At 38.7% G+C, this 12,633-nt stretch overlaps 1 protein-coding gene across 1 annotated transcript in view; it reads left to right on the top strand.

Annotated features, from left to right (window-relative positions):
- The window catches only part of DNAJC3 (DnaJ heat shock protein family (Hsp40) member C3), a 132,059-nt gene that overhangs the window by 46,126 nt on the left and 73,300 nt on the right, over positions 1 to 12,633 (top strand). Inside the window, exons 3-4 of the mRNA XM_037799693.1 lie at positions 3,631 to 3,755; positions 5,632 to 5,706. Coding sequence (XP_037655621.1) covers positions 3,631 to 3,755; positions 5,632 to 5,706 — 200 coding nt within the window. The remainder of the gene's footprint in view (positions 1 to 3,630; positions 3,756 to 5,631; positions 5,707 to 12,633) is intronic.

The raw sequence follows: 12,633 nt of genomic DNA, 5'->3' as shown, positions 1-12,633 counted from the left end.
TGTGAAAATTCAAAATTAAGGCATCAACAAGAGGATACCTTCATGAAGAAAGGCCAGTGGCCTCCGGAACACCTCTGTCAGCTGGGAAGGCATGTGGCTGGCGTCTTCTTGTCCTTTGCTCACGGGTTGCGTTTCAAAATGGCTATCTCCAAGATGTCTCTGGGCTTGTCTCTCTTAGCTTCTCTCAGCTCTCTGCTTTGTTCTCCTGGGGTATTTCTCTAAGCATCTGGTGGTCCTCTCTTAGCTAATCTGGGACAAACTCTGAGCTTCTTCTCTTAGCTTAGCATCTCCAAACATCTGTATGTCTGCATCTTCCAGTGTCTCCAAGCATCTGGATCTGTGTTGGCTTTTAGCTTCTCCCAGGAGCAAACTCTGGATTACATATTTTAGCTTCTCTCCAAAATGTATCTCTCAGCTCCTTGATTCCATGAGATCATTGAAAGGACTACAGTGATCTAATTAAGACCCACCTGGAATGGGCAGGGTCACATCTCTATGGAAATATTTTAATCAAAGGTCTCACCTACAGTTGGGTGTGTCACATCTCAATGGAAACAGTCAAAAGGTTCCAACCTAATCAAAAGACTAATAAGTCTGCCCCCACAAGGTTGCATTAAAGGACATGGCTTTTCTGGGGAACATAATATATCCAAATCAGCACAGGTCTAATTTCCATTCTCCTTTTTTGTGGTTTTTACCTTTATTGTAGATGGAGTTTGTGAAGGAGCAGAAATATATGCATTCAGTATGTCAATTTAATTGTAAGTCTGTAATTTTCTAAAATTGGTAGTCTGTAATCCATGGTCTAACTTCTCAATAAGTATTTCACTTAAGAAAATTTAGCAGATACAAACATGAAGATTGGCTCTTGCTTCCTTATCAAAGGAGTTTTTAATATAGTCAACATTTTAGATGAGTTCACAAACTTTTTTCTGTAAAGGGACAAATATTCTAGGCTTTGCAGACACACCATCTCGGTTGCATGTTTTTCTATGTCTTCTTTTTTCTATTTTGGACAGTCCTTTAAAAATATAAAAACATTCTTAACTTTAGGTGTGTAGGTTGGATTTGACCCAAGGACTATAGTTTGTTGACCCCTGTTCGAAATTTATTTGCAGTGATCATGCTAGGCAACTTGACCCATATATATATATATATATATATATTTTTTTTTTTTAATGCAATTTTATTGAGATACATTCACACACCATATAGTCCATCCCAAGTATATAATCAGTGGCTCACAGTATCATCATATAGTTGTGCATTGATAACCACAATCAATTTTAGAACATTTTCGTTACTCCAGAATAAAGAAAAAAATAGAGAACACCCAAAGCATCCCATATCTCTTATCACAACCCCTATTATATATATATATATCTTTATTTTATTACTAATCTGCCCATATACTTGGTAAAGGGAGTATCAGTCACAAGGTTTCCACAATCACACGGTCACATGATAAAAGTCATAAAGACAGTTATTGGGAATCAAGTCTACTAGATTACAATTAACACATTCAGGTATTTTCCTCTAGCTATTCGAATACACTAGAAACTAAAAAGGAATCTGTATACAACGTATAAGAATAACCTCCAGAATGACCTCTCGACTCTGTTTGAAATCTCATAGCCACTGAAACTGTATTTTCTTTCATTTCTTTTCCCCTTTTTGGTCAAGAAGGCATTCTCAATCTCATGATACCAGGGCCAGGCTTATCCCTGGGAGTCATGTCCCACTTAGGGGGGAGGGTAATGAGTTTATTTGTAGAGTTGGCTAAGAGAGAGAGGCCACATCTGAGCAACAAAAGAGGTTCTCTGGGGGTGACTCTAGGCGTAATTAAAAGTCGCTGTTCTCATTTGCCAATGCTGCTGTTATACAAACACCAGAAATGGATTGGCTTTCATAAAGAAGGTTTATTTAGTTACAAATTTACAGTCTGAAGTCCATGAAAATGTCCAAATTAAGGCTTTAACATGAGTATATCTTCAACGAAGGAAGGCCAGTGGTGTTCAGAAAACCTCTGTTAGCTGGGAAGGCATGTGGCTGGTGACTGCTGATCCCAGGTTGTGTTCTAGCTCCTCTTTCAGCTCCTGCGCATTTTTCAAATTGTTGCTCTTGGAGTTTTTTCTTGTCTCTTAGCTTCTCCAGAGCAAACTCTGGGCTAGCATTTCCAAAGTGTCAGCAAAAGTCTGCTTTCAGTGTCCATCTCCAAAATGTCTCTATCTGCAGCTCTGAGCTTCTTCTGTCTGAGCTCATTTATAGGACTCCAGTGATTAAATCAAGACCCACCCTGAATGGGCAGGATCCATATCTCCATAGAAATAATTCAGTCAAATGTTTCACCCACAGCTGATTGAGTCATATCTCCATGGAGATACTCAATCAAAGGGTTCCAACCCAATCAACACTAATACGGCTGCCCCCACAAGATTGCGTCAAAGAACATGTCATCTTGGGGGACATAATACACCAAAACCAGCACATAGGCTTAGCTTCTCCTTTTCAGGAATAAGTTTCCTAAGGGTAAGCCCCAAGATCGAGGGCTTGGCCTATTAAATTGATAGTACCCACTGCTTGCAAGAATATCAGGAATTCCCCAGGTGGGGAAAATTAATATTTCCACATTTTTCCTGAGTCCCTCAAGGTGGCTTTGCAAATGCTTTTTTATTCTCTGCCCAAATTACTTTGGGATGTATTGGGGCATCACACTAACCTATACAAACCAACAAGATCTCACTCCCTATTCAGAGTTCCATGTCATTATGGCATTCAAATATACTGATCATACAAGTTAAATTACATAGTATGTTAGAGAAAATATTAATTTTGTACCAAATAAACATCTCTTCCTTTGGTCTCACACAGAAGTTGAAGTTTTAAAACACAGTCAATGTTGTCCTTCACCCGTTAGTCTGATTGCCTTAGTCCTAACCAGATCAGCTTCATTCATATTTCTAATTGAAGTCTGATCTCTTTGTCACCTTTTTAAACAGTTGCTGTCTAGGGAAATGCTGACTTTCATAGCTGCAGAACCCTAGCTCTGAGTCTCAGGTGTCACACAGATACCCAAATTTCTAGGGACCGACTAGGTTATGCACAAACTGCTCAGCATCTCAGAATTTAGAAATAACCATTACAATTCAAGAATAGATGTGACTGCTGTAAGAGCATACAATCTAGAAATCTTTGCAGTAAGCCTCCCCCTGATAACCTGTGCTCTTGAACTCAATTCTGGGTTTGCATATTATATTTAGTCCAAATTAGTGAGGCATTGTAATATTAGTCTTTTGGGTCTGGCTTATTTTACTCAACATTAAGTCCTCAAGGTTCATTTACCTAATTGCATGCCTCACAAATTCATTTCTTCTTTATTCTGTTGTATGTTCATACCACAGTTAACCCCTCCGTTCACCTGTGAATATTCCCTTTGGCCACCTCCATTCATTGCAAATCATGAATACTGCCACCTTAAACACCAGTGTGCAAACAACTTGACCTGTATTTGATTAAGACACTCTTTTCCTAATCCCTTTCTTAATAGAATTGCAAACTTTAATACTATGAGTGTGATTTGGTTTTTTGAATAAATTCCTAAGAGTTAATACTTATTGTTTTAATTTTCAGATGGTGATCCTGAAAACTATATTGCTTACTATCGGAGAGCTACTGTCTTTTTAGCTATGGGCAAATCAAAAGCTGCACTTCCTGATTTAACTAAAGTGATTGAATTGAAGATGGATTTCACAGCAGTAAGTGTATTTAAACTTTCTTTAAAGGTGAACTGAAGGGAACTTAGAGGAGGTAATTTGTTTCTTAAAGTGCTGATTGGCATGCTAGGCATAGCTAGAGGATATAGAAAGCTCCTATGATGTGGTGAACTGGGAAAAAGAGAAATTCAAAATCTTTGGAATCAAAGGTCTCCATGAAAGAGGAACACACTGGGTGTGCAGTAGGTGACTTTTAGAAGCCTGGCAATGATGTTAGCTTTGGGGTTTAAAAAGACAAATCTGTGTGGAGGATGGAATGTAGGGCAAGCTGTGAGGTCGAGAAATGAGGTGATGAAGAGGCTTTTGAATTAAGAGGATGTCAAGTGACTGACAACAGTTTCAATTAAAGTTCTGGTTGTAAGAATAACGAAGAGAGCATTTTTTACTCAAGCAGTGTCTTGTGTGATGTGGATACATTGCTGAATTAGATAGTATCCTCCCCTGGAACCAACATACAAGCTTCAGAGATAAAAGAATTTACAGTGCCAGACAGCCTGACAATTGACAGGTCACCGTAAGTGCTGTGATAGAGGTATGTACAGGGGGATTATGAGGAGGGGACAGATAAGGAGCTTTCAGAGGCAGAATTATCAAAACCAATTAGATGGTTTCAAAAGTAATTTGGTTACTAATTTATTATTTATATTTTCCCATATTCCAAAAAAGATTTGAGATAGCTGATTAGATATTGATGAGTGTTTGGTTGGAAATATTACTATTATTTTAAGATGAAATTCCCATGTGTTATGGTACCTCTTAACTGGTTGGTTTTTATCTTGTATTTTACGTAATCAAGCATTTAATACAGGATTAGGGAAATTTCATGTATTGTAAAAGCATACGTAAGTTTTAATGGAATACTGATATGGCTTCTGTTTTATGGTAGACATAGGTCACTGAGAACTGATATTCTTGGAAAAATGGGATTATTTATATGAGAATACTCAGAGATGAAGGGAGAGAAACTGATGCTTGTTAAAAAGGAAGAGGCGTTGTTATTTTGGTTATAGTGGATTAAATATTTGCATTGAGAGTTAAAAAACCAAACAAATCGATTTCTGGAGCTTTGATTGGTAAAGTCCCAATTTACCCAACTTTTATTGTAGTGCTGAAAAGTTACTGTGATGGCAAAAAGTAGTTTTAAAATGGAGATATAAATTATATATCATAAAATTCAGCCTTTTTAAGTGTATGATTCACTGATTTTTAGTATATATAGAAGGTTGTGCAACCATTGCCAGTAATTCTAGAGCATTTTTTTCATCACTCCAAAAAGAAACTCCATACCTGTTAGCAATCCTGCCCTATTTCCCACTCCTTACAGCCCCTGAAAACTACTAATCTACTTTCTGTCTAAATGAATTTGCTTATTCTGGATATTTCAGGTGAGTGGAATCATAATATGTGGACTTTTGTGTCTAGTTTTTCACTTAGTATAAATATTTTCTGGATTCATCAGTGTTGTAGAATGTATCAGTACCTTATACCTTTTCATAGCTGAATAATGTTCCATTGTATGGATATACCATATTTTGTTTATCAGTTGATGGACATTTTGGTTGTTTCTACTCTTTGGCTATTATGAATAATTCTATGAAAATTTGTGTAAAGGTTTTATGTGACATGTTTTCAATGTTCTTGGGTATATCAAAAAATATTTTTAAGAGAACATACTGTCACAAAAGTTATACACATTTATTGGTTCCAGAAGTTCTCACGGTGTAACGTCAAACAAATAAGCATTGGAAAAATAAATATCCCATCAATAATTCGTTAACTTTCTTTGTTTTATTCTTAGTGCTTAATGAAAATTTAGAAATGCATAGTATTCAGGGCACCCTCTTTTTTTTTTTGGTAGGCAAGATTACAGAGAGGTCACTTATTACTTAAGCAAGGAAAACTTGATGAAGCAGAAGATGACTTTAAAAAAGTGGTAAGTTGAGTTGAATTTGTACTTGGCTCTATGAAGATGTTATTTTTTATTAACATAATATTGGACTTATTTTTAAATTTAAGACATTTAATAATTTTGTAGTTAAAAGTGAAAATACCACATTGATTTGTGTATATAAGAATCACAATTCCTGAATTAATATTTAGTGACTGACATCAAAGAATCACATTAACAGATGGATTATAAAATGTACTAAATAGATAATCCTAACTCAGTTTATACAGCTTACTTTTTCCTGCTTTGTCCTCTGTGAGAATCTAGTGATGTCATCTGAGCTAGTCTAAAATTCTCTAAGTGACTTGGGAAAACCTTTATTTTCTTTGAGAGGAATAATGAAACATTTTATTAAGAGGTAATTTTGAAGTTATTCATTATACCTGTTTTATAAAATAATAAAATGTTTTGAATTTGTTGGAGGAATGTATTATACAGGTTGTGTAGTAATTGAAGGGGATATATACTGAAAGACCATTTGGAGAGAAGCAGCTAGCCAATCTCTTTATGTCTTTATTTGGCCTGTGTTAAGATCTGCATTTTTTACTATATGCATTTGTTTCTGGAATGGATTAGAAAATTCATATGTATAACTCATTGTTCATTATTCACATTTTTTTTTTGTAGTTTGTTGAAATGCTTAGTTATTGTGAACTACTGCGAAATAAAACTAAAATTGCTAACATTTCATAATTCATGACACAATACTCAATCCTAAGAGATAAATCTAAAAAGCATTAGATTAAATTGTACTAAATGAGAGTTCTTAAGGTTTTATGGTCTCAGTAAAATTGGATGTTACTTTATTTTTGTCTGATCTCCCCTCCTATGTGAGAAGCTGCTTGAGAGCAGGCTGAACAGGCGGTGGGGAGACGGTAGTGCTGGAGTAAGCTGTCCCTAGCCTGGTGCCTTGTACATAGCACATGTGGCATAAATGTTTGTCAAGTGGATGGATGAATGATATAATACAAGAATGTTAATTTTTTAAACCTGGAAGATAATATTGAAAATTCAAATATTCCTTTTATGGAGAACTCTTTGATTTGAAAGGTAATTGCTCTCTGAGGCCATTTTCTGTAATGTTAGAATTTCTAGACAGAAGAAGTCATGTACTTAGGATGGAGAAAGGAGAGAGAGAATTGTGGAAGGTGGGGGGAAGAAGAAGGGGAACACATTTGCACTCCTTCACTATAATTGTGTGCAGCTAGTGTGGGTGTAAAAAGTTTACCTAGCATACTGGGTTAAATATAGCCCCCCGCAAATACTTGTACACCTGGAACCTGTGAACGTGATCTTATTTGGAATAGGGTCTTTGTTGATGTAACCAAGTTAAGATGAGGTCATACTGGTTAGGGTGGGCCCTCAATCCCGATATGACTGGTGTTTTTAACAAAAGAGGGAAATTTGGACACAGAGACAAGGACACATGGGGAAGAAGGCCATGTGAAGACACGGAGACACACAGGGAGTGCACCATATGACTACGGAGGCAGAGATCAGAATCATCTGTCTACAAGCCAAGGAACATCAAAGATTGCCGGCAATCATGAGAAGCTAGGAGATTGGCATGGAACAGATTCTTCCCTGGAGACATTGGAAGGAGCATTGTCCTGCTATCTCCTAGATTTTGGACTTCTAGACATCAGAACTGTGAGAGAATACATTTCTGTTGTTTTAATCTATGCGGTTTGTGGTAATTTGTTATGGGAGTCCTAGGAAACTTGGCAAGAAAGGACATCTTTCATTTACCCTCCTGAGTTATTGGGATAAGGATTGAGATGTACCTTGCATCATTCCTAGCAGAATCTGAGTTTTGTGGCATGCGTATTCAGCTATTCACTGTAACCTGCATAGGAGAGATTTTATTTAAAAGTTTGCCTCAGAACTGTTTGAGTTACATGGAAATAATATACACAATTCCATAGTCCTTTTTCATTCCCACTCTAGTGTTTAATAACGTGTATTAGATTTTCTTTAAAAGACCCTATGGTTTGATTTTTAGAGATAATTTTAGGGCTCAATTAAATATTCAGGGACAACATAACCTCTAAATAACACTGATTTCATTCAAATGGCTTTTTAAGAGTAATTCTTTGTATTACATTGCTCTGATAATATGCAAGTTAGTGTCGTGACATAACTGTAATATCTTATTTCTCATAATAATGCAGGCTAGTCTAAGTTACTGAATTTTTTAAGTATTAGAATTCTATTACTTTTCTGTTCATTCTCAAACTTGATCAGCAGTGTTAACTGCTAGAGATCTCTTAAAGAACATATGAAATTATTTGTGTTTTACTTACTAAATGGGTGATTCAAAAAGTACTTGAAAACAATAGGCTCTAAGAAAGTGCACATTTTCTCTAATTTTTTTTATGAGTGAAAGAGAAATTTATATAAATCTGACCCATAGCTAATGTATTAGAACTTTAAGAAGTCACTTGGATATTTTATTGTATTTGAAGAAAAAAAACTGAACTTGAGCTGCTAATTTACAAAAGCCTATAATTACATCAGTTACTAGGAGAGAAAGGTGATTTTCATAAGAGTAAAAGGAGTTTGGAAATGATATGTGTTCAGATTTTAGTCTGCATGAGAGATATCGCATGTCCAGAACTGGCTTAGGAGTTGGTAGGGCTTGTCACTACCAAATTCTAGAACCTTAGCCAGGCTTTTCTTCATTTCTAAAATGAGGAAAGATTGAATGATCACAGCATGTCTTTTCCAAGATTCTATGGTTTGTATGCAAATAGGGAGAGGTTATGGGTAATACAGTGATTTATGTTGGTTTGGCCACCTGTAGATATTTACAGTAGCATTTACTTTATATTTCCATCTATATGATCTCAAACAAGGAGAGCCAAAATGGTACTGTATGAAATAAGAAACCTAAAAATCTGAGATGTGAGAATAAGTGCTTGATTATAGGTATAAAGTGCTTCTACTGATTATATGGATAATCTCATCTTCCAGCACTCTATGTTGTGTAGTCAGATGTAAAAATATGTTGTATCAAATTCTTTTTTCAATTTATTTTTTGCTGCATGACTAGATCTTAAATGTCTCTGATTTAATGAATGTGATTATTTAATGTTTGAAACTCCAGCATCTAAAACTGAAAACAGATAACTGATTTGCTTTTCTGTGACTCTCTAGGATAAATCAGTCAGCTATTATTTTCTTCATTCTGAAAATACTGGAATACCTAGTGTATTAGTTAGGGTTCTCAAGGGAAACAGAATCAACAAGAGATACCTAAATATAAGATTTTATAAAAGTATCTCACTCAACTGTGGGGATGCACAAGTCCAAATTCCATAGGGCAGGCAGCAAATTGGCAACTCCAATGAAGCTGTTCGATGAACTCCTCAGGCAGCAAACTGGCAACTCCAATGAATGTGTTCAATGAACTCCTCAGGAACGCTTCACTGGCTAGCTGAAGAAGTGAAGGTCCTCTATCTGTCTCTCTTAAAAGTCTTCAACCGATTGGATTAAATCCAGCTGACTGAATTCTCTCATTGTGGAAGATATGCCCTTTGTTGATGTAATCAGTCACAGCTGCAGCCAGTTGAGTGATTTACTAAACCAGCCTTCTGTCCTTGCAGTAATGGTTAGGCCAGTGCTTACTTGACCAGACACCTGAACACCATCACCTGGTCAAGTTGACACATGAACTTAACCATCACAGTCTACCCCTTGTCAGCTTGTCAGCTGTACACATCACCTTAAATCATACTTTATCTCTAAGTTAGAGAACAACAACAGACATGTATTTCGCCTAACAATACTCTGCAGTCCTGCATACAACCGAAACGCACTAAATCTCTCCGGAATAGGGTGCAAGTCCTTGGGTGACATTAACTCACTTAAAATTGATTTCCTTTAACCCAAATACTGCAAAATGAACGATACAGCCTATGTAATATGATAAGGGGATAAGGTAGAGAAGAAAACAAAGATATTTGCTTTACAGACAAAACAGACATACTCATAAAAAAAAAAAAACAAGGAAGAAATATTCATGCCATCATAGTCCTTGTTTCTATAACTGGTCACATGGTCATAGTTCATATTTATCACTACCTTCTTCCATTACCCATTCCATGTTCTCTTTACTCTCAGCAAGCACTTCAGCTGGCCATGGTTCTTTGCCTGGTGGGGTGACCCAAACCTTCATTCCTGAAGTTTCTTGTCCATTGTTAGTCCTGACTGGATTGGGTTGTTGCAGTTTTCCATTGACTTTAATCACAGGGTGTGGTAGTACTAAGAGACGCCCTAGGGGATCTCCTGTATTCCAGGAAAACTCTTCTTTACCTCCATTGTGTAGTTACAGTGCTATTTCCCCTTGATAGTCAGGATCAGTCACCCCAGCCAGTACAATAAACCCCTTCCTTGCCTGTTGATTCAGAGGCATAAGAAGCCCAGATGGCCAGGTGGCAGTCTTAACTTCCAGTTCAATCACTCCTCTTTTTGGAACTAAGACTTGTAGACCAGCGGAGCTTAAGCTTGCAGGCACAGGAAACAAAAATTTTCCTAGTGGCTCACTAAGAGTGGTGGTGAGTAGTGCCACTCCTGTTTCCACCCCTTGTTTCCTAGACCTGTGAATCCTGGCTATGGGAGAAACAGACCATAGAGTGGATGCTGATTTAGAGCATACACAGCCTCCTGGAAAACACTGCCCCAGCCCTGCAAGGTATTGCCACCTAGTTGGCATCGTAATTGAGTCTTCAACAGGCCATTCCACCATTCTATCAACCCAGCTGCCTCTGGGTGATGGGGAACATGGTAAGACCACAGAATTCCATGAGCATGTGCCCATTCCCTTACTTCCATTTACTGTGAAGTGGGTTCTTTGGTCAGAAGCAATGCTGTGTGGAATTCCATGACGGTGGATAAGGCATTCTGTAAGACCACAGATGGTAGTTTTGGCAGAAGCATTGCATCCAGGGAAGGCAAACCCATATCTGGAGTTTGTGTCTATTCCAGTAAGAACAAATCACTGCCCCCTTCCATGTTGGAAGTGGTCCAGTGTAATCAATCTGCCACCAGGTAGCAGGCTGATCACCTTGGGGAATGGTGCCATATTGGGGACTTAGTGTGGGTCTCTGCTGCTGGCAGAATGGGCAATCAACAGTGACTCTGGCAAGGTCAGCTCTGGTGGGTGGAAGTCATGTTGTGAGTGAGATATCAGGGACTGAGTGCCATATCAGGGACTGAGTGTTGGTCTCTGCTGCTGGCAGATTGGGCACTCAGCAGTGGCTGTGGTGAGGTCAGACTTGGTGAGTGGAAGTCCATGTTGCTGAGCCCATGCATAACCTCCATCCTTACCACCATGACCACTTTGTTCGTGAGCCCATTGGGCAATGACAGGAGTGGCTGGAGAAAGAGGCTGATTGGTATTCACCAAACAGGTCACCTTATCTACTTGATTATTAAAATCTTCCTATGCTGAAGTCACCCTCTGGTGAGCATTCACATGGGACACAAATATCTTAGGTTTTTTGCCCACTCAGAAAGGTCTATCCATATACCGCTTCCCCAGACTTCCTTGTCACCAATTTTCCAATTGTGTTCCTTCCAGGTCCCTGACCAATCCAGCCAAACCATTAGCAACCATCAGTATACAAATGCACCTCTGGCCAGTTCTCTTTCCAAGCAAAGTGAACAACCACGTACACTGCTTGAAGTTCTGCCCACTGCCCACTGGGAGGAATTCCCCTCACCACTGTCCTTCAGTGACATCCCAGAAAGGGGTGCATTGCTGCAGCTGTCCACTTTCAGGTGGTGCCTGCATGTCGTGCAGAACCATCTGTAAACCAGGCTTGAGTTTTCTCTTCCTCAGTCAACTGATTGTAAGGAACTCTCCAAGATGCCATATCTGTGGCCTGGGAAAGAGAAGATAAGGTGGAAGGAGTGGGGGCCATGGGCATTTGGGCCACTTCCTCATATAACTTACTCTTGTGCCTTCAGGACCCGCTTGAGCTCTATCTTGTGTATACCATTTCCATTTTATGATGGAGTGCTGGTTTGCACGCCCAACTTTATGGCTTGGCGGGCCGGACGACACCCAGCTCATGATAGGTAACTCAGGTCTCATGGTAACTTGGTGGCCCATGGTTAGGGTTCTGTCTCTACTAAAGCCCAATAGCAGGCCAAAAGCTGTTTCTCAAATGGAGAGTAGTGTTCTGCAGAGAATGGTAAGGCTTTACTCCAAAATCCTGAGGGCCTGCATTGTGATTCTCCTATAGGAGCCTGCCAAAGGCTCCAGACAGCATCTCTATTTGCCACTGACACTTCCAGCACCATTGGGTCAGCTGGATCATATGGTCCAAGCGGCAGAGCAGCTTGCACAGCAGCCTGGACCTGTTGCAGAGCCTCATCTTGTTCCAGTCTCCACTGAAAACTAGAAGCTTTTCTGATCACTTGGTAAATGGGCCGGTGTAGCAAACCCAAATGAGGAATATATTGTCTCCAAAATCCAAATAGGCCAACTAGGTGTTGTGCCTCTTTTTTGGTCATAGGAGGAGCCAGATGCAACAGCTTATCCTTCACCATGCCCCACACCACTGGATACCTAGAAATTTTACTGAGGTGGAAGGCCCCTGTATTTTTGTTGGATTTATCTGCCATCCTTTGACACACAAATACCTTACCAACAAATCTAGAGTAGGTGCTACTTCTTGCTCACTAGATCCAATCAACTTGATATCAGCAATATAATGGACCAGTGTGATGTCTTGTGGGAGGGAGAAATGATCAAGATCCTTGCGGACAATATTATGACATAGAGCTGGAGAGTTGATATACTCCTGAGGTAGTACAGTGAATGTAAACTGCTGGCCTTGCCAGCTGAATGCAGACTGTTTCTGGTGGTCCTTACTAACAGCTATTGAGAAAAAAGCATTTGCCAGC

Source organism: Choloepus didactylus, chromosome 12 (genome assembly GCF_015220235.1).
Source record: "Choloepus didactylus isolate mChoDid1 chromosome 12, mChoDid1.pri, whole genome shotgun sequence".
In the NCBI taxonomy this organism is placed as follows: Eukaryota; Metazoa; Chordata; class Mammalia; order Pilosa; family Megalonychidae; genus Choloepus; species Choloepus didactylus.
This window is presented reverse-complemented; position numbering and strand designations above follow the sequence as displayed.